General features: G+C 41.9%; 1 protein-coding gene across 1 annotated transcript; it reads right to left on the bottom strand.

Moving 5' to 3' along the window:
• Positions 1-1,226: 1,226 nt before the first annotated feature.
• Positions 1,227-26,930, bottom strand: LOC309561127 (protein S100-Z-like; the record flags this gene model as incomplete). Its single annotated transcript, XM_082264871.1, has 3 exons — positions 1,227-1,454; positions 9,113-9,269; positions 26,809-26,930. The coding sequence occupies 3 exons, from the start codon at positions 26,928-26,930 to the stop codon at positions 1,281-1,283; spliced, it is 453 nt and encodes a 150-aa protein (XP_082120997.1). The 3' UTR covers positions 1,227-1,280.
• Between the last annotated feature and the right edge of the window lie 995 nt (positions 26,931-27,925).

Here is a 27,925-nt window from a genome sequence, read left to right as displayed (position 1 = left end):
ATGGTCACCTTAGCTTCCTTCCTCCTAGGCTTTCTGTCTGGTTTTGGCTTGTTAAATATACAATTAAAAGTGTTTTTTTTTTTATATCTGTTTGATAAAGACCAAAAATACCTGCCAGATCCAGATAATTTCTGCTTTTAGTGATTGTTATCAGTTACTATTGCTCACAGGTATTTTAAGGCTAGGCTTACATCTGTACGGCTGGTGCCCCTGCAGGATGCGCACAAATACCAGCAGCTGCAACCACCCACACAGGGAAACGCAGGATCCACGGGCAGGTGCCATTAGACAAAATGGAATGCTTCACGCACTGGAAATCACAATCGAAATGGGAACCGAGGTTCCCGTGCTGGCTGGGATTTCAAAAGTAGTGCAGGGACTTCTTTCCTGCGTGTTGCGGGGCATGGCATCCCATTCAAATGAATGGGCTTTTGTCCTCGCTCCAACCAGCCCCTAAAGTAATTGTAAAGTTTTTTTTTCTTTTAAAATAAGAAACGTGTTATACTTAACTGCTCCATGCAAAGGTTTTGCACAGAGCAGACCCAATCCTTCTTTCCTGCGGTCCCCTTTCGGCATTCCTGGTTCTTCTTGCCTTTTGAGTGCCAAATAGCAAGCCACTTGCTATTTAGGGGTACTCATGCAGGCTTGATCCTGAGCTGCATCCATTGGCACACACAGTGCTGCTTGGCCCTGCCTCCCTGCTCCCACCTCACAGGATTTGATTGACTGTATTCAGTGAGGAGGGAGATAGAAGGCAGAGCTGCTGCTCTTGGGCACAGTACTGGATCGAGATTGGCTAAGATACGTTTTTAGGGGGGCAGCAAGGAGCTGCACATAAAATGTTTTTTTTTTTTTTTTTACCTTAATGCAGAAAATGCATTAAGGTAAAAAAAAAAAAAAAAAAAAAAACCTTTATCCTTTACCACTATTTGAGGGACTGCAGAACTATGCCCCTCTATTATATGAAGAAGTGAATCTACAGATTCCTGTAGTCCTATCCTGTTTATGTTGTCCTGATACAGTATACTGAGTGTTGTCATCCTAAGACTGGAAGCGTATCACTGGCAGCACCAGGTAAAAAAAAATAAAAATAAACTGTAAAATTATTGGAACCAGGTAAAAATAAAGGAGAAAAAGAAAACAAATACTGGCACCTTATCTAAGGACTGTTGAGCTGCAAGAATATAATTCTTTTGTTTTTGGGTTTAGATACACTTACAGTGCACATCACACTTTAGTAGAACAGACTGACTGAAAGTGCTCAGACAGGAAACACACATTTAAAATTCGTCAAGTTCGTCATCATCTGAATCAAGCTCGTTAACAAAGGAAGACTCGACGGCTACGGCAAAGTTTGCCACCAAGGACATGAACTCTTTGAAGTCAACTTGACCAGGGTGTCTCCTGTCCATGTTTTGAAGGATTTCCTTGAATTGATTGTTGCCTTCTAAACACTAAAGAATAAAAAATAAAATGGTAAGATAACTGGGAAATAAGGCACTTGCACAGAAACACCACAGAAAATAACAGTGTCACCCAGCTAGCTTCTGAGAATCACAAGATTGGCAATCACAAGTCTTATGTAAGACGGACCAGTTTACATATGTGTCATTTGGCTGTTTAGGAATTATGTATCTAATGATGGTGACTCCTTAAAATACATGTATTATACATGGTGGAACAAGGTTCTATGGCAATCAAGGGGAGTATGCTAAAATGTGCAACCCCCTATCCTACCTCTGAGTTGAGACAGGTGGAGCTTGCACACCCAAACATACAGTATCTGGTCTGGTGCAGAGTGCTGAAATGAGAGCTGATGTCCACCAAGGGTTGCCACATTTTAGTCCATGGAGAACCAAGCAGGATGGAGGGAGGCGTTGCGATGCGAAGACAAATCTGATTTAGTCATAGTTTAGTTCTTACAAGCGCCGTCAATTTATGCAGTGCTGTACATTCACATTGGTTCCTTCCCTTGAGGAGCTTACAAGCTTAGGTCTCTATCTTACAAGCACACAACTAGGGCCAATTTAGACAGGAGCTAATTAACCTACCAGCATGTCTTTGGAGTGTGGAAGTAAACTCACGAAAGCACTGGGGGAACATGCAAACTTTATGTAGCTAGTGTCCTGGTTGGGATTCAAACTGATGGCCCCAGTAGCACAAGGCAAATGTGCTTACCATTGAACTGCTGTGCTCATAATGAGAATAGGGAAACAGAGCCAGGTTCCCACCATGATTATTTAAAGCACATCTTGTTCTTTTGGATATGAAAGTAGGTTATAACTCATCAAAGGTGCAAATTATATTTTGGGATCTTTCCAAGTTATAAAGGTTCTAGGTTTATGTTTTTCAGTACAAAGCACTTTTTAATTTAGAGCTAAAAAACAAATGTAATTTGAAAGTTTTACAATAGAACAGAAAAAAAATTCTTAAAAAAGGGAGATGGGGTGAAATTGAGGGGCCTATCTACACCATATTGTATTGAACTGTATTGTACTGTCTCCCTTATATTGTGAAGCGCTATGCAAACTGTTGGTGCTATATAAATCCTGTATAATAATAATAAAAATTATAATAGGCGTTGGGTTGCACTGTTCAGCCTTTCCCAATGCAGTCCCAAAGTATACAGTAGAAAAGGAAATTTGCCTTATGTTTTATTAGTTCATTGCAGCTCACATCACTGCCCTGCAGTGATGTATGTTGAAAAGGTATTGGATATGCTGTACTTTTCAGCGCAGCATGTTTCAGTGCATTACAATCTGCTGCACTGAATAAAGATGAATCACTTTGTGAAAAAAAAAGAAAAGAAAAAAAAACCCCGTAAACTGTGCAATACTGTACATCATAAATGATGCATCTCTACCAGTCCCTTCCTAGCGCACAACAGTGGCTGTGGCATAATGTTATAACGCAGCCACTGGTTTAAAAGATCCCTAAAAACGAATTATTTGAAAGAAAATAAGGGGCTAATATTTTTTTTTTTGTCTACACTTTACATATAAGGCCCCTTGCACATTCGGTCGTCTAGGTGAGGGAAATCCCTTCCTGTATTTTAGCACACCCAGGAGAGAATGGATGGGGCTGGATGCTGCACCTGTCCCTCTCGAGCACACTAAAATGTCAGGAGGAACACGCTGCACCTAGATGGCCCTGTGTGCAAGTGGCCAAACGGCAATGACATATGACTACTGTATCTTGTATGAAGACTGCAACATCAGCTTTCCTTTAAAATGATACTTTTCACACTGACAGCTCAGCCCTGCGGATTGCAGTGGGAGAGCAGATCTCTTAATGTAATCAGCAGATTTTCACTTGCACTTGCGCAGGTGGCCCATTGTGCTTTGTTTATCAGGTGGTAGAGCTCCTGATATGGAATGATCACCTGTAGTACACAGGAGAGTGCCACTGATCATTTATGAAGAGCTGCCTTTCCCAGTGTAGTCTGCTGGATAAAGCTGTCAGTTTGACAGCTTAGTCCTTCACAGTGAAGAGTTGGTTGGGGCAGTGTGGAGGTAGGAAAGGCTCCAACCTCAGCTACATCCCCCAGGTCCCCCTTTAGAAATCATGGGGCCCCCTACCTGTTGGGCCCCCCTTTGACTCTATTGCTCAATCCCACCCCTGGCCCAGCCCTTGTGGCCCTCTCCTGGACAGATCCCCCACTGAGCAGTCGGAATTCTGCCCCATGTAAAAAGAGCTTTATGATAACACAAAGCACAGAAGGTCATGATCATCAACATTATAACACACAAGCAGAAGTCAGAAGGTGCCCATGGCTGTTGGGTGCTGCCTTTGTTAACTTATGACCAATAAGTTAACAAAGTCAGCACCCAAAAGCCATATGCCAAATGGTGACGGAGCTATTAAAGAGCGCCTGCTGCCTGCTGCTTGCTGCTTGCTGCCTGCTGCTTGCTGCCTGCATGTTATCATAGTGGGACAATGAGAGGATTCTATCCAGAATCAGATATTCACCCCTATGTCAGCCTCCTGCTGCCGCCTGCCTCACATTTCTTGGCACTTGAGGATGGAAATCTGAGAGGAGCATCACAAGATCACTCCACCAGGGAAGGCAATGTAAGTACATGTTGCTGAAAATCCCTCCACTGGTCTCACCATCAGATCAACAAAGGGACCCAGGAAAATGTAATTATATACACCCCTCTAAGCAAGTACAGTAGAAGCGGTGGTGTAATTTAGAAAAGCCCTGCTTTAATATTCGGCCCCCTGCTGAGCTGATAGAGCCTGATACAACAGGACCGGTTGTACTGCTTTATCAGCGGCCCTGACATTCCCCTCAAGTACAGTGCTCATGGTGGGAGGCTCTTTTGCTTCTACCTAGTGTGACCCTTCTTACCTGTCCTACCTCAAGTGAGTTCAGTTGTCACTCATTTACAGAGCTTAAAGCACCAGTAAAATCTTCAGAATATGACACTTCCAGGTGTGTCAGATACCTCAGCACCCCTGCTGCTCACTGACTCCTCCTCACTTTTGTCCCTACAGAGCTGCTGAAACAAACAACAAACAAGTGAGGTGGCCGCCAATTGGTGATCTCACCCACGAATGATCAATGTGTCCACTAATAGCCACATACCGAGCCATCATCAGATGCCTGGTTTACAGACACAGTGTACAGAGCCAATCCATGTGGCTGTGTACCATGTGATCATTCTGATGACCCATCACAGCGATCGCAGATGCAAACAGTGCAGTGCTAATATGTGAGAGCCTGCCCCTTCCTCTTACAACTGATTAAGGGGAGGAAAGAGGAACTAATGAAATAAATAAATCATTCATTATTTCCGGATCAGCAGCTGCAGCAGATTCAGGGTGGGTGATTGATTGTGAGTCTGTTTTTTTTTTAACCCTTTCACCTTCCCCTGTTCTTCTGTACATGTAATTTGCATCCAGTGTCTCTGAGAGTTATATTAAAGTTGAACTAAACCCTCCTGGCCTTTATAGCCAAGGAAGCTGCCATCTTAGTCTCTGTTTGATCTGTAGTTGCCACGGTGCTGCATATGTGATCAGTTATGCCACCAGCTATTTGATGACTTTTATTGAGAGCATAAGCAACTGTGACAGTCAGGGCTCGAGTCGTACAGGAACGCATGGGAACGGCGTTCCTGTACTTTTTCCACAGCAGGAACGCTGTTCCCATTAGAAGCCGCGTCCTGGTGCCCCCCCAACGGAATCCTGGCGCCACCTTCTGCTCTGGGATGGCAGGTCGGTAAGCCCAGATTGGGGGTTCCCAACCCGCCATCCCCGAATATCAGTGTGAAAGAACTGAGTCGGCACTAGACTAAGCGGAACCGATGCTTCCTGTATAGTGCCGTCTCCTGTAACAGGTGGAGTAATACCAAATGTACTCCGCTTGTGAAGGGGCACAGGAGAGATACAGGAAGCACCCGCTCTGCTCTCTACTGCAGATGCATGCTTCCTGCACACTGATGGTCAGAAACCAGCCTGCAGTACCAGCCAGCAATACAAGCTAGCAGTACCCACCAGAAGTACCCGCCAGCAGTACCCGTAAGCAATACAAGCCAGAAGTACCCACCAGCAGTACCCGCCAGCAATATAAGCCAGCAGTACCAGCCAGCAGTACCCGCCAGGCCACCAGCAATACAAGCCAGCAGTACCAGCCAGTAGTACCCACCAATAGTACCTGCCAGCAATTCAAACCAACAGTACCCACCAGTAGTACCCGCCAACAATACAAGCCAGCAGTATCAGCCAGCAGTACCTATTGTGGCCGCGACTGGTTACCAAGTCGCTAAAGTGGCCCTCGCTCCTCAAAAGATATATATATATATATATATATATATATATACACACACACACACACTTTTTTATTTTTGAGTCGGGGGGATCTTGGGTGAGTTCCCACACTTTTTTTTTCCAGGACTTGACTCCTGCTGACAGTTATTGTTCACAGCATGCATAGAATGTAAGTGTTTTGGGAAACAGGTAAATCAAGGGATTTATTTCTGTCCCTTATCCTGCACATCTGTGCAATAACCAGTACATCTCCATCTCACACTGACAAAAAAAAAAACAAAAAAAACAGTGGCCATTAAATGCCACCAAAAGAAAGAAGAGACGGGTCTCTTTAATTTCTGTTTGGGCAATATGGTAAAATTATTATCGAGTTTATAGAATTTGTCATTGACCAATTAAATTAAAGCTGTGGCAAAGCTATCGGTCATTTATATTTTTCAAAATAAAATTAACTTTTATTTCTTGGCAGATTAATTACTTGGTTCTTAAATTTCTTCCATAAATAACAGAAGATCTACAGATTAATTTAATCTAGTATATCGTTTGCAATGTTCAATAGAAAATGTTGTTTGTTTCCTGAAGACACAGCACAAAATATCATTTTTTAATATACTGGACATTGGCTCATTTAATTATACCTACCAGCAATGTACTAAAGAATGTTTACTTGACACATTTAGTATGTACAGATTAAAGAGGATCTTCAGGCTGTTTGAAAATAATTTGAAGTCAGCAGCTACAAATACTGTCTTTTTATAAAAAGACACTTACCGGTCCAGAGACCCAGTGCTATCCTCTCCTGAGACATTTTTTTTGGTCTTCTGGTCCCTGGCACTGGCATGTTTAGTGTGCAAAGCCGGCTGTAAATCTTTGTGACTTCAAGCCAGGTTTGCACTGCGCATGCTTGAGCTGTGCTGTGCTATATGAATGGTCCCACAGCCCTCGTGAAATCGCCTAGGCGGCTCAACATGAAGTAGTAGCAGGTATCTACAAATGCCCAAAAGTGTTGGGGGGGTGGAGGACATAAAGCATAACTTCCCCCTTTAGGGTGATGTTCTGCTTTAAATATGCTGTGAATACTTAAGTGCCAATTTATTTTGGTCGAAATCATTCACCATGGCTGGTGGTGATGACACTTGACAGACGAGGGCACGTGACATGAGATGCCACATAAGAGACGTTATCACATTGAAATTCCCTTTTGTAATGATAAAAATAAGTAGACTGTAATTGCTGACTCATCCTTCTGAAAATGCTTGGCTAATATGACTTTGGCTTCAATACTTTCACTGGTCTGGAACAACATGCCTTCCAACTTGTTGACATGGGAATGAGGAACACCTATTAGCAAAAGTAAGTAGACATAGGACACACCCTCTGCTATGCCCCCTTAATAGAGAATTATACATAAAATGATTTGTTAAACCCATAAGTGTTTTTTTTTTTTTTACCACTACTCTTCCTTTAAAGAGGAAGTAAACCCTCCTCAGGAAGTTGTACCTATAGGTAAGCCTATGATAAGGCTTACCTATAGGTACTGTAAATATCTCCTAAACATGTACGGTTTAGGAGATATTTACCTTTAATGCAGCCAGTGACGTCACTGGCGCATGCGCTCTGAAGGAACGGCTGATCGTGCCGTTCCTTCAGAGCCCCGTGCCGTGACCGTCGGCTTCCGTGCGCGTGCGCGGGAGTGACGTCACCGCGGCTCCGGCCAATCAGATGGCCGGATGCCGCAATCCCGGAAGACGGGCGACTGAACATGTCGCTCGTCATACAGGTAAGAGAGCGGCACGGCGGGGGCTCGTTCTAAGGTAAGTATTTCATAATGAGCATACTAGCTCATTATGTCTTTCTCTTGCAGGTTGTAAGGAAAAAAAAAATTTTTTTGAACGAGTGTACAACCTCTTTAAACTGGCCTTTGAAATGTATAAATGCAACCATTTAGAAACTGGATGAAAGGTTTAGCACTGGGAAACACTTTTTGAGAGATGAAAAACATGCATTTTATATGCAATTATATAGATCAGACCAAAATCGGAGACAAATGAGGAGGAAAGAGGGACTTTGTTCCAAATCAGGGACAGTCCCTTCGAAATCAGGGACTGTTGGGAGCTATGGAACAAGTATAATGATAAAGGCTGACTTACATTTTTTGACTTTCACAAGTTGCATGCTTATGCCATGCCTATGACCAAGAGGACAAGCCAGGCAAAGGCAGGAAAGTTACACCTTTTGAAGGAGACTAGCAAAGGCAGCCCATCTATCGGAAAGTTGAGGCTATAAAATTAACCTGAAAAAATGCTATAGGACGATTTCTCTATATATTTTTTTGTTCAGAATTTTTCTCATGAGTTTCTGAAAGCTTTATTTGCAGTAAATTGCTTTGAAAAATAGGGAACTAAGCTGGTCATACATTAAACATTTTTCTTATATAATTTCCTTTAGATCTGCTTTCAGCTATGTAGTGCAATGGCCTGTCTGACTGCATAAAAATTAAAAGTGTTGTTTAGGGTTGACTTCATATTATATGCATATTGCATTAGGATGTGCACCCCAAAGCTCAAACACACATGTAGCCTCGGCTGGAAAGTGCTTTGTGCTGAATGGCTTCCTGTTCCTTCACAAACTAAAGTATAGTAAACATAGTTTACTATGCTTCAGTTATGAATTAATACAATGAGTGATTAGTACTGATCAATCACTGTGTTTATTCAGAAAATAAAGGGGCCTGTAAATGACATGCTCTCCATCCTGAAACATTCCCCCTTGTGCCTGCAGCAGCAGCCGGCAGGAGAGGAGAGGAGAGGAGGGAAGCCAGAAGCTCTGTGGCAGGGCCGGAGCAGCAAGGGGAATCGGAACCATACGGGGCTGTGCCCACGTCTATATTTTTGGGGTTTTGGTAAATCTAAAGGAACATAGTACAAGAAAATTCTATAAAGTATGGCCAGCCTTAGTTTCAAGTCTGAGCTCTGTATAGTTGTACAGGCTCCTCTCCTGTACTGAAAGGCATTTTGATACAAATTTCTTTCCTACAACCATGGGTAGAGCTGACAAGGGAATCCCTCCTGCCGAGCTATTGTCTGTTCCCAGCGGGTGGGGGCGGGGGGAAGCCGTCCCTGTTGGGAGAAGACAGTGATAATTGTAAGAAAATCCGGAAGGCTGGTTGTACCCAAGCCAATCGATAGATCAACTTAACACCTGCCCATTAACGGTTTAAATCTTGGCTGGTTCCAGCTGAGATTCGAACCGTGTATGGCCTGCCTTAGTCTAGTTTCTGTTGCTGAACACCAAACAGCGGTAGCATTATATGTTATAATAATGATAAAAATAACAATCTTACAGGATATAGTGTTGGCATCTCTTTTCTTAGCAACTGTCGCAGCTCCTTTGTCTCCAGGGAGAGGGGATTACCTCCCTTACCCGCATACTTATAAAAGACCTTAATCATGGTAACAATTGCTTTCTCTGCCCGGGTTTGGGCCCCAAACTTGGGAGGTCTGAAAAAAAAAAAATTGAAACTCAAAAACTATTTTAAAAAAGAGACAACTGATAATATTAACATCAACTCATAAAAGTAACACCAAAAACTAAAGGAGACAGTTAAATATATAGTCCAAGAATGATGGGTGTAGGGGAGCTGGACACAAATGTTTACAGGTTATCAAAAGGCAAATTAAATTATCATTAGAGCCTGAAGGCTTGTGTTCAGCAGCTCACCACAAATGGGGACTCCACAGAAGAGGAGGTTCACCTGAATTTATAAATCCAATTGTAATAGGTCATGGGGAAGTTTTAGGCCCCTAAAATGAGTTAGCTGTTATGTGCTCTTCTTGGTTTAACCAGTTGAACAAATAAACAATAAAAAATGTTGGTCTCTCAAGTATTTTTGTTTGCCACTCTCATTGACCTACTACAATGAAATAAATAGGTCTCAGTAATACCTTATCTCATGCAAAGCTAATGTTTGTAATTGACAATTCTTGCAATAAAGCTTTTTATTGGAAAAAAAAAAAAAAAACCTTATCTTTAACTCCAGCCAAAACTTTTTAAACTTTGGATAGAGTTGTGAAAGATTAGAACCATTGGTTATTAGCAATGTGTGTGTTCCCCCCAGTTCCTGTGCTGCCTGACGTACACCAAAAAGACAGGAAGTGGTGACACATGGCAATAAGACATGTCATAGCTAGGCTCTAACCCTTCTTCGCTCTATTCAATATTTGAAAAAGGTAAGCTTTAAGGTAAAGCTGTGTTCTGTGTGTGGAGATAGCTGGGAGATCATGGTGGTGAGCCTTCAAAACCTAAACCAATCAAAGATAAAATCACAAATCTGGCAGTGGAACAATTTCTGAAAATGCTTCAGGTGCCGTTTCAGGATCCTTCATCCCAATCCAGTGACTTGCATCGTGGGGGCTGGCTAGCTGGCTCGGGACAGCCTATACTGATATATGGCACTTTTCCACTGCAAGTACCGGCTCAGCTCCACTTGGCCCTGCTTGGCCCGGTTTGGTTTTTCACTGCATGGTACCGCATGGTACGGTGTTGGAACAGTTCGGTACGGTTTGGTATGGTTTGCTTTTCCACTAAAGTAGTACTAAAGTAAGTGGGTGGGATAACAACGATTCTCTGACCAATTAGTGGCTAGTAGTGACAAACAGTCAAGGCTGCATGCAAAGGATTGTGGGATATGGTACCGGTACAGCCCTCTTGGAACCACAACTGAGGTGGTACTGTTTAAGCGAGCTGTACCGTTCGGTTCCATGTAGTAGAAAAAGCGCCGCCGTACCGTACCGTACCGAACCGTTCCTACACCGTACCATGCGGTACCATGCAGTGGAAAAGCACAAAAGCGAGCCGAACCGTTCAGTTCCATTCAATGGAAAAGCGCCTTTAGTGCACTAAATCCAGCAAAGAAAATGTCCCGGACGTCGCACACCAACGTGCCTGACAGTCATTTGAATGAAAGTAGCCAGGTTACGCCCCTGACATATTTCTCGCCGCCCACAAGGCTTAGTCATGAAGGTCATTAGGGGGCGTGGCCTAGACAAAGCAAGGCTGCGGCTGATTTTACTGAAGTAACTGTCAGCCATGTTGGTGTGCAGCATTTGGGACATTTTCTTTGGTTGATTTTTTAAAGTGGTTATTACTCATTAAAATATAAGTAACCCTTACAACATGCCCTCCTTTGGTCTATTAAATATACCATTAAAAGCATTTTGTTATATCTGTTTGTACAAAGTAATTATATACATGCTGATCATGCCAGAAATGAATGAGCGTGTAACTTATCTCAAGAAATATCAGCTCAGCCCAGTTTCCCCACTAAAACTACTCAAACCTCCCCTTAAGTTATGGAGATGGGAGGAAGAAAGGTTTCTGTACTCCTGTCCTATGGTAAAAACAAAGCTCCTTCATAGAGACAGTACAGGGATTGTTGTCACTTTAGCACAGGAAGTGTTTTACTGGAAGGATTACAAGGTAAGAAAATGGAGAAGACTTAAAAAAGAAATCAAATACATCCATCACATCTGTGGATTGGTAAGTTCAACATATCAAATTTTGTTCATGGGTTTAGATGCAAAGGATGCTCTCTTTATTTCCCTTTTTTTAGAGGGTGTGTGTTTTTTTTTTTATAGCTTAGTTAGGTAGCTTAAAATGATTGTAAAGTATTTTTCCTATAAAAATAACAAACATGTTATACTTACCTGCCCTGTTGCAGTAGATTTGCAGAGAGCAGCCCAGATACTCCTCTTCTCAGGTCCCTCTTCTGTGATCCTGGCCCCTCCCTCCTGTTCAGTGCCCCCACAGCAAGCAGCTTGCTATGGGGGCACCCGAGCTGAGTTACAGCTCCCTGTGTCCATTCAGACACAGAGCCCTGACCCAGCCCGCCCCTTTCTCCCCTGATTGGCTAGCTGACTTTGATTGACAGCAGCGGGAGCCAATGGCACCGCTGTTGTGTCTCAGCCAATCAGGAAGGAGAATCTTGGTCAGCTGAGACACTCATTGACATCGCTGGACAGAGAGGGACCTCAGTTAAGTGTTAAGGGGGCTGAAGGTGGCTGCTGCACACAGAAGGCTTTTTATCCTAATGCATAGAATGCAAAAAACGTCTGCCTTTACAACTCCTTTAATTCATTTGATTTAGTGTCCTTTCTTTTTCTGTTTTTCCATACAGTATGTACATGATGTACATTCATTTTTTTAATTTTACTTTTCCCTCTGAAGCTAATGAGATGCCTTTTTGGGCACAAGAACAGGTTCAGAAAAGTTTCAAGTCTGATGTGAGGAGTGAAATAGGTCTGTAAGAGCTAGAACAGGTTCAGGATAGTTTGGTAATCCCACACCACACAGGCTAGCTATACAGTCTATAAAAATAGGCATTCATTTTAAGCACAGGAATATTTTATTATATTCTTCTACATTTAGGATAGCTAAAAGAAGTCTATGTATTCCTCAGGAACATTTTAAAGCTACGTACATTCTTGACATGACTCATAAGAGTATGAAGGTAGCCATTGTTGCCTGTTGCTTGGTGTTAGTCCTTATCCCTGTACTTTTGATGGTTAGTGACTCAAGTCAGACAACAGTTGAAGAGATGTTTCATAAGGAAGCTTGCTAGGATTGCAGTCTGTGGCCAGTAAAAGTTTGAATATTTTTGGCTTGATTGACTAATTTCCAAAGTCGACCTTGAGGTTGTAGGCTCTGCTCTGTGGAAATGCAGAATTTATAGATCCCTAATTAGATGGTGTAAAACTTCTGCAAATTTCGAGGCTCACATCTGGAGTTTCTCCCTGTAGTGATTCTATAAAAAACTCTCATCTGTTAAGAATATTTCATTGCAATTTGTAAGTACTGATCATTATGATCTACATTAACCTCATGACCAGTAATTACAGAAGAGATAGGAGGCCGCTCCCCTACTGAACTCATCCGCCTTGTCTCTAGCTGAAAAAAATTCAGTTTCAAAGAAAAGTTGGAGCCTTGAAAAGCAGAATAATAACAGCACAGCTTTTATAACCCAGCCAATTGTATGCCAGTGCTATGTGCTTAGTTTCTGTGTTAGCAAATCATTAAAGTGAACCTGTTGCAATGCCAAAGAATCCCAACTGTGTTGTTGGGAACAGCAAGAAAACTATGAGTCGCTTAGATCGTAGCTTATGCAGGGCTAAAGACTGTCCCCATGTGCTTGGTGTCTGGCCCATAACTGTCACATGGAGTGAGTCAAATGCACCTTCACACTTAAAATTGTACCAGGCCATCCCCCCATGCGCCACACCAATTCCCCATGGTGTAATTGCAGAACTGTACTTTGGGTCCTTCTCTGTGTGCCAGGAGCACCTGTTGTGACTCCTGCACAAATGAAGTCTTCAACTTTCTCCATTCATAAATAAACTGTTTCAATATTACCATTTTTACAATTAACATTGTGTAGCAATGAAAAGTTATGGCAATTCCAAATGTCTCTTTTATTGGTACACACTGTAATATTCTTCCGAGTCCAGATGTTAATGTTGCACATATGGGCTTGATAATTTTCTTTCTCCAAAGAAAAAAGCACAATCTAATACTGTATATTGTAAAGACTCTGTGGACTAACAAGAGGTTCATACAACTGAAAAGAATACAAGGGAATCCCTATAACTCGATTCTTGTCCAACAAACGAAAATAGAACTAGAATTGCTTTTCAAGGTTAGGCCATGTATAGCAACTTGAGTACATTGGTCAATGGATTTATGTGTTTCATCTATTCAGACAAATGTTTGTGAAGGTTCTCATTCATCCAGGCTACGGTATTGGTAGCAGTTAGAAATATTTAACTAAAATCGTTTTTTAATGCTGCTGAAATTACACCACTAATGGCTTCCTTAGATCTAATAAGTAGCTCACTAGTATTGGAGACCACACGGGACTGACTCAATCAGTCACTGGTTGTGAGTGGGTGGTGAGAAAGTGCGAGATGAAAAACTTCTCTTCCATAGGTTTATGCCCAACTTGAAAGTAGGTGATGGGTAGCCCTTTTTTGGGGCCTGGGTCTCGGTATGGCCTTATGGTTGTATCCACATGTGAAATGGGAAGATTAGGTAGAAACGAGCGCCTGGTGTCCTGTATATGCATAATGGAAGGTGAGTTTAAAGGAGTTTTTTTAGAAATCGTAACTAGTATGACAAGCCTACTAGTCTTACTTGTTGCAATTTCTAATAAACGCCTTCAAACTCACATTCAATTTTGTAATTACTGGACACCTGGCGCTCCTTTCTACCTACTCTTTTCAGTTCTTTTAAGTGTCATACCCCAGCATTTATAACCACATGGATAACTCAGCCACCCTAATCCATTCTAAGAGTACCTATGTGGTTATACATGCTGGTGTATGTTCCTGACACTTGTTTGATCTGAAGCAGCCACTTGGACAAGTAGTGAAATATCTTTAATATTATAGATCAGCTATAGGTTTATGTTCTGTTTTGTGTGTTAGTGACAAATTTGCTTTCTGTAATGGAAGCGTATTCTTCATGACAAGTCAATTATCCACTGAGCAGACACTTTATTGATGTTCAAGGACTGCAAATGAGTTTTCAGATTAATAGGGAGCAGCATTCCATCAAATACAATTAGAAGGGAATAACTGAGCCACTGAGTTTCAAATGTCACCAAAACCCTGATGAATCCGAAGAGAACTTTAAAGGATGCCAAGTCTGAGACATGCGTTTCTATAGCACTAAATCTTTTTTTTTACTTTATTCATTTATATAGTGCTGAGAATTCTGCAACATTTAAAAGAGATTCTAAAAATATTCAGTTCTTTCCTACAAAGGAGCTTACAGTCAAATGTTTCTAGATCACACAGAGATACACACTAGGATTAATGTCTAGTGGGTAAATTAAACTATTAGCATGCATTTGGGTTGCAGAAGCATGGTGGGGTACCAGAAGTATATATACACAAACACAGGCAGAACCTACAATCTCCATGAAGAATATGTGTCGTGGAATCTGAACCCCCCCCCCCCCGCAAGACTACAGTGATAATAAAAACGAATCATGTTGCCTATGTGTGGTAATAATATACTCAAGAAAGATTATTATAGTTATTTAAACCAGCTTTTTTCAACCAGGGTGCCTCAAGGTTTCTTCAGGGGTGCCTTGGCAAAATGCAAAAAAATTGCCAAAATATTGTAAACATTCCAACGTGTGGATGAAGGCTGCCGTTTTAGTTACACATAAGTCACAGGTTTTCATTGCGCACCATTACAACATTTCTAGCTGTTGGACACTGGCCACAATATAGAAGCAGGTGGGTGCAGACAGTCTCCACACTCAGGTTGCTATGACAGCGCGTTTCGGAGGCGTGGCCTCCTTCTTCAGGTCATGTCTTCTTCAGGCCATATCCTGGACAGAAGCTTTTTATAAGATGTGACCCCCCTCCCTGAGTGCCCATCTTAACGGGACCAGACCAGAAGTAATGAAGTTCACATAGTCAGCATCAGATAGGCACTTCGAAATGCCTCAAAAATGGGTTGTCATAGTAACCTGAGTGTGGAGAGTGTCTGCACCTCGATGTTGTAGGAATGTCTCGGCTGTCTGGGACTCCCGTCCTCATTGGCCGAGACAGCATCGTGGCGCCATTGGCTCCTGCTACTGTCAATCAAAGTCAGTCAGCCAATTACAATAGAAGGGAGGCGGGTCGGAGCCGCTGCTCCATGTCTGAATGAACACACTGAGCTTTGACTGTTTGCTGTGGGGGCATAGAAAAGGAGGGAGGGGCCCACGAGAGCCCAAAGAGGGACCCAAGAAGAGGAGGATCTGGGCCACTCTGTGCAAATTCACTGTAACAGAGTAGGTAAGTATACCCATGTTTGTTATTTTTATTTTTTTTTAAATTAGACTTCACAATCACTTTAGGAGAGCTGCAGCAGCGTAGTGAATGAGGATTTACTTGCATAGGACTGTTCCTATTCAGATGAAGTGTCTTGGGATCAGCGTATATACTGGTGTTGCTGTTTTTTTTTTTTTTTTTAAACTTGAATTTAGGAGCTTTTGGTGTTTTTTTTTGCTACAGCCTTCAAACTCAACTCTGTAAAAGCCAGTGGCTTTTACAGGAGTTTAGAAGCTGCTGCGGTTAGGAGAGGTTCAACCTCCCTTTCTTGAATGCCGAAGAATCACGTTCAGGATAGGAATATTTTGACCACCAGCCGCAAAACGCAGCAAAATTGCGGCAAAATCGTAGCGCGATATTTCCCTGTTTTGCATTTTCCTGCGGCCAATAGTCAACCTTGTCTGTGCATACATGAGCCCTTAAGCTGTTAAGTATTCAGCTCTCTCTGGCGTTACATTCTCTAAACTCCCCTGCTAAACTGCTAAAAATGTCCATGTGTGCATGGACAAATATGATAACATTAGGGGAGTTTAGGGCAGAAAAAAAACACCCAAACTCACAAAAATGTGGGTGTAACAGCAGCACTGGGCATGAGGCCTTAAGGAAGATATTTATGTGTTTTTTATATAATGCCTAAAAACTCCAAGATATCCTTGATATATTTTATTGATATAAAGAGTTGGCTTAAAAGAAAAAATGAAGAGCCAGGCATGCAATATTTACTTTGCTGAGGTTTTAGCTGTTACAATGCATCAGTAGCAGATGTTGAGAGAATCAGCCCACTGTTCTATGGTCTTGACAGTTCTAATTATCATAATATAAATACCCGGTAGTTACATTTCAGCATCTCTTGCCTAAAGTAGGCACACCAATGGAGTAAGAGGTACAGGTACTTGAGCAAGTGTAGAAATGGTCTGTAGGACCTCAGTCCAGTGCCGAGTAAGCTATGGGCATCGCCAAATCATGTGTATAAAGTCGTCCCTATGCACGTTACATTTAGGGCATAGTGGTGTATCTCTCCTACCCCAATAAAATAAATTAGCGGGCGTGCGGTAGGCTCTATGGAGAATAAACAACTGTGAGAGGTTTTGTGAAGCTAATAGAGACGTAACTGGAATTGATTCTAAGGCCATGTCCCATTGCTCTCCGTGAATGTGTCCTATGTCAACCACCCACTGAGCCCTGCATTTCAACAAAGTGTGATTTTGAGTACAGGACAACAGTACCAGGTATACATGGGAAAGCAAACCTTTATGAACACCAGATTGCAAAATCTCATTCACTAACGCTGAACTAGATACTGTTACATCAAGTTTTTGTGCTTGGGTTTGTAATGCATGCCTGAGATGGAGGTATTGATAAAACTGCTTGGGGGATAATGAGAATTCATTGCATAAGTGATCACATGTCCTAAGGGTAGTACCTCTAAAATTTTGTTTCAACCTTTATACCCCAGAAGAACTCTTGAAATAATTTTCTAGCCTAGGGAACCCCTGATATTTAGCAAGAGGTGGACCTTTACATTAGTGATCAGTAAAGAAATGCAACCTTTATTGCTGGGGCTGGGAGAAGTCCCGCTTACATTGGTAGCCAGTGAAGAAAAGTCCCTTTACATTGTTGAGCATTAGAGAAGGGCCCCCTACAATGGTATTTATTTATATTGATGGCAGTGGGAAAATGTCCCTCTTACAAACAAATTAAAAGTTCATTAGTATACATAGTTAGTTATCTGGTCCCATGCAGCTTGCTATTGACCATTGAAGTCAGCTTTGGGACTGTATAGGCACCATCAGATGGTAGACGAATCCTGCACTGATCAAGGAACCCCAACTGACCTTTTGAGAAACCCTTGTTGAGAAAGGCTGCCATAAACATTATACGTCTGGTCCCTTAGAGAGGAGAGAGAGAGAGACAATCAGACATTAACAAGCTGGAACTGGGGGACCTCCAAAGATGCATGGGGGAAGTTAAATTTTGCTTACACTTTCGACTACCTTCTAATATCTATTTTCTGATATTACAAGTGCTATAATCCCATAGAGCAGGAGTGTCAAACTTAATTTCATCATGGCCCACATTAGCATTATGTTTGCCTTCAAAGGGCCAGTTGTATCTGTAAGACTAGATGTCCAGAGCACCCTATCCCTCTTTACATCGGATGTCAACAGCCTGCCCCATCAGAAGTCAAGACCCCCCTCATCACAGGGCAACCCCTTACTTTGTGCTGCTGCCAGGACAAAGCTAGGGGCAGAGCTGGGAAGGGTCTGGAGGAGGACCAGAGGACGGCTGGAGTCAGCTGCTGGAGTCTGCTGAATACTGAGACCAGGCAAGGGGGTTGTAGAAGGAGTTCAAGGTAAGACAAGTTAGAGGCAGAAACAAGTGGGTTGCTGTAGCTGCAGGAGAGGTGCAAGGGCCACATGAATTGGCATGGAGGGCCGGATTTTTTTGGGCCTTGTGTTTGACACATGTGCCTTATAGGAAAGAAAGTTTTCTTGTTCATTGTATTCCTCAAGAAAAGAGTACTTCTGCACAGGTGGATCTTTATAGCTGTTAGAATGATATTTAGGAAAGACTCCCTTGGAAGCAAGCTACCTTGTAATAACCTGGCAAAGTTCAGCTAGACCCTGAATACGGGTCTTGTCACAGTATGGCCCACTTTCACTCCAATTCTTAACCAGTCTCCTACTCCCCTCTTCCTCATGCTAGCACTGAACTTTTTTCTTTCAGTACAGCCAGTGTGACAAACTAACCTACTCCTGTTAATATGAATGATCTTAAAGTTTGAAAACGTACTTTTTGAAGAATCACATTTACTTCCTTGATTGCAGTGACACTTTTTTCTATGCCCTGCAAGTAGGAGTTCTGATTTCTGAGAGCATGAGCTTTAGGAGGAAAAATCAGTACACAAATCTCTGCTTGAAGGCAACAAGGTACCATGGGATATGTAAATCAAAAGAAATGAGCATGGGAGGAATCACTAAACCTATCTTTCACTCTTAAACAGTGGCAAAAAGCACTCATCTCCACTCATAAATTGTCACATTGCACTAGCCACTGGGAGATGATGACAAAAATTACCAACAGGTGGTACTTCACACCATATAGACTGTCTAAAATGAACCCAGCTATATCACCACTTTGTTGGAGAGAGTGCGGAAAAATTGGCACACTTCAATATATCCTTTGGGAATGCCTATCTTTAACAAGCTTTTGGAATGCCATATTTAAATGTATATCGTCCACCACGGGTATGTTATCCCCACCTAGACCAGAATTGGCCCTTTTGAACCTCAACTTAGAAAACTATCCACCCAATTTCCGACAAATAATTCTTCGCCTCCTCCTAGCTGCCAGAACTTCAATAGTGCGTAAATGGAGAACCATTGAAACGCCAAACATTTCTGAAACTATACATTTAGTGAATGAGAATTATAAACTAGAAAAAGCTCTTTCTCTGAATAACTTATCCTACCACAAATTTAAAAAAGCCTGGTTGGCGTGGCCTTATAGACCACAGTAATTATTTAGCAATTTTTTACTCAATAAATGACTATGTTTTGTACAATGCTGCCCGTGCAGGGGGGTGGCTTCGCCACCCGACTCGGCGACATTGTTCCCCTTGGGGCTCTGGGCCTGGTGGGCGGGAGCTACCCCTTCCCTTCTCTTCCCATTTGGAAGTTTGAACCATAGTTCCACCATTAAATATATATTTTCTCCTATGTATATGTTTTCTCTTGCTTATATATTTACTATTGTCATCTACTATTGTAATATTTTAATGACAATCTTTGAAATGAAGCTCCACTACCCTGTTTCTACCACCGTTTTCTACATCCAGTTGATGTAACTTCGTTGTTATTGTCTTTTTTGATGAAACCAATAAAAATTTATTGATTGAAAAAAAAAAGAAATGAGCATAGGAGAAGGCACAGAGCATGCCAGGAATCCAGGAGGTTGTTGAAAATGATGGCCAGCAGATAGGCTGCACACACAACATTTTTCTAGTAAGCTTTTGGCTGGATTGCCAAAATAGTTATCATTTGTATTGCTATTAAAATGCTGATGTTATAAAAATGCATCCAATTTCTAATATGTCCTAGTTTTAAGCAATGTCTAGGTCTACAGTATGTGTCTCTGAAGTATCTGAAATCCATCTCAAGCTCATTTCTTGATTATACATATCCTGTAACTAGCGTTTGTATACTGGACTGAACTTTGACTACCTTGCCACATAGCTATTATTTCAATATCTCCAGTCAGTTACCTGTTTTCTGATCTTGACAACGCATCCTACCTTGTAATTCTGTGACTACGTTAAGATATTACCTACCATTGAGCTGCACCAGTTTGGTGTTGCCTCACTAGAGCTTTGTCAAGATTTTACCATCTCAGCACTTTACATCAGTCCAGCCTGCATTAGCAGTCACCAGCTCTACCAGGACATTGTTCTGGTGTCATCTAGAGGTTCTGTGACATCTGAATCTCCAGTTAGGCAGACTATCTAATAAAGCTAAGTATGACATTTTACGAAATAACTCAATTTATTTAAAAATACAAAAGCACTCATGTATTCCTTCAAAAGTCATGAAGCTGTTTTTAGGTTAATTTAGTGTAGTTACTTAACCAATAATAACCTAATTTTCCTATCTAAATAATCCTATAAAATGTCTGCACAAATTGAAGTCATGATTGTATGTGTTTGCACAGAACCTGTGTCACAAATGTGCTGTCTGATTCTAGCTCATGTTCCCCTGAATCATTTATAGCCTGATGGGAAACATAAGCATGTCTTAAAGATTTACAGGCTGAAAGATTTAGCACCACAGCAACCGTGTGACTTGATAATAGACCTATAATGACTTTTCTTTTGTACTTGACAGCCAAGCTGTGGCAGGCCAAGTCTTCTATTCCTGGTGGATTTCAAATTACAACACGTTAGGGCTTACTTAAAAAGGGACTCCAATTAGCAATATTGAGTGAACCTAAAACTCCAGACTCTCATGCATTTTGGAGCTGAAGGAACAGGGAAACATTTGCATTAGTATAAGGAAGAGCCCCAACAGATGGGGAATTTCCCATTATACCACCTTTAACCACATGCTGACCGCCCACAGTATATTTACTGCGGCAGTCAGCCTCTCCTGGGCAAACCAACGTAGTACTACGTCGCTCGCCCAGGAGCCTGTAGGGGGCGAGCGCGCGCCGTCGGAGGCACGCTCCCGCCCCCGCTTGTTCACGGCCATCCCCACGCGAGTGAGGCTCCGATGTCCGCCAGCCACTCGCGATCTCCCGCTGGAGAGGGAGAAAGGCAGGCGGCTAATGTAAACAAAGTCGCCTGTCATTTTTCCTAGTGTGACTGCAGAGACTATACGATCCTGCTATGTAGGATCGTATGTCTCTGTGGTTACATCACAAGCCACGCCCCTTGACAGTTAGAATTACACCCCTAGGGACACACTTAGCCCCTTGATCACTAATAAAGTTAACCCCTTCCTGCCAGTGTCATTATTACAGTAACAGTGCATATGTATAGCACTGATTACTGTAGTAATGTCACTGATATCCCCAAAAGTGTCAAAAATGTTAGTCAGGGGTCCGATCTGTCCGCCGCAATGTCGCAGTCACGCAAAAAAAATCGCAGATCGCCACCATTACTAGTTTAAAAAAAAACAATAAAAATGACATAAATCTTTCCCGTAGTTAGTAAACGCAATAACTTTTGCGTAAACCAATCAAAATACGCTTATTTTGATTTTTTTTACCAAAAATATGTAGCAGAAAACAAATTGGCCTAAAATGTTAAAACATTTTGGTTTTTACATTTTTTTGGGGGGAATTGAATATTAAAAAATGTGAAAAAAATTTTATTTTTTGAAAATTGACGCTCATTTTTTGTTTATAGTGCAAAAAATAAAATTCGCACAGGTGATCAAATACCACCAAAAGAAAGCCCTGTTTGTGGGAAAAAAAGGACATCAATTTAATTTGGGTACAGCGTCGCACAACCGTGCAATTGTCCATTAAAGTCACACCGAATCGCAAAATAGGCCCTGGTCTTTGAGCAGCCAAATCCTCCGGGGCTTAAGTGGTTAAAAAGCTTTAGGCTTTCACAGAATCTTAGAGCTGAGAAAATTGGGAACTCTCTGCATTAGTACGAGGGTTCTTCAAAAGGTTTCCACACTTTTTTTTATATGTTTTGCAGCCATCTTAACTACAGCGTGACAACTCTTATACTAAACTGTAAGGTCAGCCGGCTTGCCAGACAGACTAGTCACACGACACTCTCAGACATGACTAATTACTACTCCTTCCCCCCTCAGTTTCCAACGAAAATATGAAAGTGTGGAAACATTTTGAAGACCTCTCGTAAAAGGGGGAAGGGGCAAGCAAATAGGGAATTTTCCATTATACCACCTTTAAAAAGCTTCAGGCTCGCATACAATCTTAGAACTGTAGGGATAGGAAATCACCTGCATTTTGTATAAGTAAGAGCCTCAACAAATTGGGGATTTCCCTAAACCACCTTTAAAAGCTCCAGGGTCTAATGAAATCTTAGAGTTGAAGGGATAGTGAACCCTCTGCATTAGGATAAGGAGACTCCCCAGCAGATGGGGAATTTCACATTTTACCACCATTAATAGTGCCTAACATGACCTAGAAAACGTTTTTGTAACAATGTTGCTATACCTATGACCTTGAAATAAACAGTGCCTTGAAAAAGTATTCATTCCCCTTAAAATTTTCCACATTTTGTCATGTTACAACCAAAAACGTAAATTTATTTTATTAAGATTATATGTGATAGACCAACACAAAGTGGCACATAAGTCAATACTTTGTAGAACCACCTTTCCCTGCAATTAGAGCTGCAAGTCTTTCTGGGTATGTCTTTACCAGCTTTCCACGAACCTCCGCACCAGTCTCAAGTCTTTTTCATACTCTAACAGGTTTTCTTCTAGGACTGCCCGGTATTTGGCTCCATCCATCTTCCCATCAACTCTGGCTATATTCCCTGTCCCTGCTGAAGAAAAGCACCCCCAAAACATGATGCTTCCACCACCATGTTTCACGTTGGGGATGGTGTGTTCAGGGTGATGTGCAGTGTTAGTTATTCCTCACACATAGCGTTTTGCTTTTAGGTCAAAAAGTTAAATTTTGGTCTCATCTGTCCAGAGCACCTTCTTCCACATGTTTGCTGTGTACCCCACATGGCTTCTCGCAAACTGCAAATGGGACTTCTTATGGCTTTTTTCTTGCCACTCTTCCATAAAGGCCAGATTTGTGGAATGCACGACTAATAGTTGTCCTATGGACAGAGTCTCCCACCTGAGCTGTGGATCCCTGCAGCTCCTCCAGATTTACCATGGACCTCTTAGCTGCTTCTCTGATTAATACTCTCCTTGCCCAGCCTGTCAGTTTAGGTGGATGGCCATGTCTTGGTATGTTTACAGTTGTGCCATACTCTTTCCATTTTCGGATGATGGATTGAACAGTGCTCTGTGAGATGTTCAAAGCTTGGGACATTTATTTATAACTTAACCCTGCTTTAACTTCTCCACAACTTCATCCCTGACCTGTCTGGTGAGTTCCTTAGCCTTCATGATGCTGTTTGTTCGCCAAGGTTCTCTAATAAATCTCTTAGGGCTTCACTGAACAGCTGTATTTATACTTAGATTAAATTACACACAAGTGGACTCAATTTGCTAATTAGGTGACTTCTGAAGGCAATTGGTTCCACTAGATTTTAGTTAGGGGTATCAGAGTAAAGGGGGCTGAATACAAAGGCACGCTACACTTTTCAGATATTTATTTGTAAAAAATGTTGAAAACCATTTATCATTTTCCTTCCACTTCACAATTATGTGCCACTTTGTGTTGGTCTGTCCCATCAAATTTGAAAAAAATACAAATACGTTTTTGGTTGTAACATCACAAAATGTGGATACTTTTTCCAGGCACTGTATAAGGCGATGACAGGTCTGTTTTAAATGTGGACTGGCAGCTATTAATCCTAAAGACCCTTATAGTAATGCAGGAATATGTCCTCATTTTTTTATTTGTGGTGGATCCAAGAAGGGTCTTTACTTTTTCCTTGAGAAAGAAGTAGGGTTTGTAGCTCTGTGGGAGAGTGACTCGTGATTTGCTACTGTGAGGTTCATCTATTAGGTAGCAAATAGGATAGATTGCTTAATGGAAAAGTGCTTTCAGAAGGTTCATGATGGTAGGTCTTGCTAGTGTTTCTGGCAGTTCCAAATTCAAAAGCATAAGAGCGCACATCTATCCCTACATCCATCATTATCCGCAAGGCCGATATATCGGTGGCCGATATGCACTTTTCCCAATAAAATGGTATTGGCCCCGGAACTGGCCGATGTTGCCGATATTTTTGTGGCGTCATTCTGCCGTCTTAGGCCACCTCCCTCGCCTTAAACAGCCTCGTCTGGATTCGGGACTAGTCTCGCAGGAGTGTATCACAGCCATACACCCACCCACCACAGCCCGGTGCCAGCCAGCCACCCACATCCACAGGCCCTGTACAAGCCAGTCAGCCAAAGGCACTATACCAGCGAACCAGCCACCCACAGGCACTGTACCAGCCAGCCACCCACCCACAGGCCATGTACCAGCCAGCCACCCACAGCCCCTGTGCCAGCCACCCACCCACCACAGGGTGCCAGCCAGCTAGCCACCCACCACAGGGTGCCAGACAGCCAGCCACCCACCACAGGGTGCCAGACAGCCAGCCACCCACAGACAGGGTGCCAGACAGCCAGCTACCCACAGGCCCTGTACCAGCCAGCCACAGGCACTTTACCAGCCAGCCGCCCACAGGCCCTGTACCAGCCAGCCAGCCACCTACCACAGGGTGCCAGCTAGCCACCCACCCACCACAATGTGCCAGACAGCCAGCCATCCACCACAGGGTGCCAGCCAGCTACCCACCACAGGGTGCCAGCCAGCCAGCCACCCACCACAGGGAGCCAGCCAGCCATCCACCACAGGGTGCCAGCCAGCCACCCACCACAGGGTGCCAGCCAGCCAGCCACCCACCACAGGGAACCAGCCACCCACCACAGGGTGCCAGCCAGCCACCCACCACAGGGTGCCAGCCAGTCATCCAGCCACCCACCACAGGGTGCCAGCCAGCCAGCCATTAAGTATTAAACAAAAATGAACATGTTCAGTACCAGATTTGTGTCATAAATTGTCTTTATTTTTCAAAACTTTAAATGTACAAAATATCGGCCCAAATCGGCCGATACCGATACGTTGTAACCAAAATATCGGTATCGGCCCTGAAAAAAACATATTGGTCTATCCTTACTTTAAAGCATATTCAGCAAAATCAGAATAAAAAATCTATATTATACAGTAGTATTTTTAATTTTTTTTTTTTATCAATATCAGGTCTTTTTTTATTGCTGTCTCTTGAATGCCTGGCATCAGAATAGACTGGTATTGGTCTATAAGGAGTAAATTGCATTTTATTGTGATGTTGAGATACAGCATATGCATTACAAGTGCTGCTGTACATTTTTGAGGTTGGAGATAGAATGAGACAGGTTGTTATCTTTCAGTTAAAGCTGACCATATACTGATTGAAATTCAATTTGTGTTTGGCAGTCCACAGTCGACAGATGTTGCTCATTTGATTGACATTGGGGGACACTGGAAAATTTACCTTAATCAGCATGAACTGGGGAAATTATTTAATTTACCTAATTCGTGTGGATGGAAGAACCTGTTTGTTTTTTTCTCATTTTGCCAGTTACGGTCTTTGTATGGCCAGTTTAAGAAGGCTTTACTGTGCTAGTTTAGTGGAAGGCTTTTTGGTTCCTTTTGACCCACTTTTGTGTGCTTTCTCCTTGTTCTTCAAGCTCTACTCTATAAAAGCTATTTTTCCATGTTCTGTACTAATGATGGCTACAAGCATCAAACTGTTATATGCAGCTTAGAATGAAGTCCTGTAATGAAGAATAACCCCATTATTTTTTTAATTTGTTATGGAATGTGACAAGCAAATTTCAGAAGGCTTTACTTTGCAATACGTTTGAATTAGAAGTTGCTAGGGGAAATTAAAGTGTTTCTAAATCCAAACACAAAAATGCAATGTATTGAAGTTTAACAGTCCTTAGATGAGGTAGCTGCATTATTTATTGATTTTCAGGCTTCTTTTCTTTTATGCTCACCTGATAATCTTGTGAATATGACAGCCTGTCCTAGAGTGGCTATACTCGCCCTTTGTATCTATGTTTGTAACACAGGCTGAATTTCAAATGTGTCTTTTTCTCTTCATCTCCTTTATGTGGGGTTCAGGGGATTTGTAGTTTATAACCTTGTTTATGATTTTAGTTCAGCTCACAGGAAATTACAATGACACCACCCTTCTTGCAAGACCAATAGATATTTTCTATACATGCTTAAAAACATAAAAACTCATTCAGGTCTGATAGGCTGCAAGATATAAAAACAAATTCAGGTCTGATAGGCTGCAAGATATAAAAACAAATTCAGGTCTGATAGGTTGCAAGATATAAAATGTTTGTTATTTGGGTAAAATATTCTTTAAAGACTTGCTGTCCTTATTAATGCCAATAACTCTAGGTTCAAACTTGTTTGGAGCATTTGTATGCACTCTTCGAGGGTACATGGACCCCTTCATTTGAATGAGCTTTGTACCTGCAAGAAACATGGGGAAAGAAGTTCCTGACCCCAGTGAAACAAAAGGTGCTGGTGTTTTTATGATACATTGGGGTGCCTTTATGCATAATGGCACCTCTCCCTGTCTGCTATACAGCAGAACGTAGCCTAGGGTATTTCTGGTGTAATATGTTTTTTTTACAAGTGTGCAACCTTTATTTTAGTTGGGTGTTTTCTGCTTCAAAATGTGAGATTCAGTGAAGCAATTCTTTAGATTAGGACTGAACTGTAAATAATAAATTAAATTCTTAGAAGCGTTATCCTTTTGTTGCCAGTTGTGTTATTGATTGGCTAGCAGCAGACTTTTCACAACCCATTACTTGTTATCCAAAAGTGTCCCTTAATCTACCTCCCTCCTGTCTCTCCAAAACGAATAAAATTATTATAAGCTGTGTTTGCTGCTTTTGCTTTCCTATATACTCACATTTATAACACTCGCTTCTCTTTTTCAGCAATTTACCTTTTGTATTTTCGGATGTTTTTCAGGTACATGTTTTGGAGCTCAGTGGTGATGTCCGTTATGAATTCAATGAACTCCATGAAGTCAACCTGCCCATCACCATCCAAATCCAACATTGCCATTGCATCATCCTGAAAGGAAACATGTGAAATGACAAAATGTCTTATTTATATCATAATGAGGGGTCATACTGAAATTATGAAATTAAGTGAATATAAACAAGGAAAGCAAAGGTTCTAGACCAGCCTTTATTAACCTTTTGAACAAAGAGGAACCCTTGAAAAACCTTTCCAGTCTCAGGGAACCCCTGCTAATGACTATATTTACAACTCATGATATATTTGGTGTGATGGTCATTGGGAAGAATTCCCCCTTACAGATAGCTAAAACGATCAATGGTGTCAATGGGAACTTATCTGAGAGTCAGAAATTGCTCAATACACAAGGAACCTGGAGGAACCCTGGTTGAGAAACCCTGTCCTAGACTGATGATGGTAAAGATACATATGAGCCCTTCTTTTGCTGTGAAGGGCTCTGAAGTAGATGCACTGTCTATAGTTTTGCAATTGAAAGTACTGTCATGGTAGCCAGTGTACCTGTAAAGGTGCAAACATAGCTTAGTGTGTCATACTTCTTCCCCTTGCCAAAAGCTTCCTTCGTAGAGTACTGTACTCAGTATACTGTTTTGCTGTCATTTTCAAACATGCAAAAGAGATCTACCAAAAAAAAAAAAAAAAAAACTTTTACAGAAGTTAAAATATACAAAAGGCTAGATTGGGAAAACTTTTGATAAAAGTGGAAAAGGATAGCCCTCCTGTCAGGTGTTTTATTACTTGAATTGAGAGAAAGTATGAGGGCACCTTCTGGTCCAGATACAACATTTTATCTCTAACAATCCCTACGGCTTGGTACTCCTAATCCTTTCCCTCTATACAGGTTGACTCTCCTATGGAACCCTATTAGAGAACAACATAGACAAATCTACCATCAAGCTCCAAATCCAGTGCTCTACCACACTGATTCCTGAGGTTTTTATTTCTGTTTGTGTTCCCAATGGGGAGATTCAACCCTGTAGTCATTCTTTTGACCAAAAAGCGAGAATAAATCTAAAATTTCA

This window comes from Pelophylax lessonae (assembly GCF_965119305.1).
Source record: "Pelophylax lessonae genome assembly, chromosome: 8".
NCBI classification, from domain to species: domain Eukaryota; kingdom Metazoa; phylum Chordata; class Amphibia; order Anura; family Ranidae; genus Pelophylax; species Pelophylax lessonae.
This window is presented reverse-complemented; position numbering and strand designations above follow the sequence as displayed.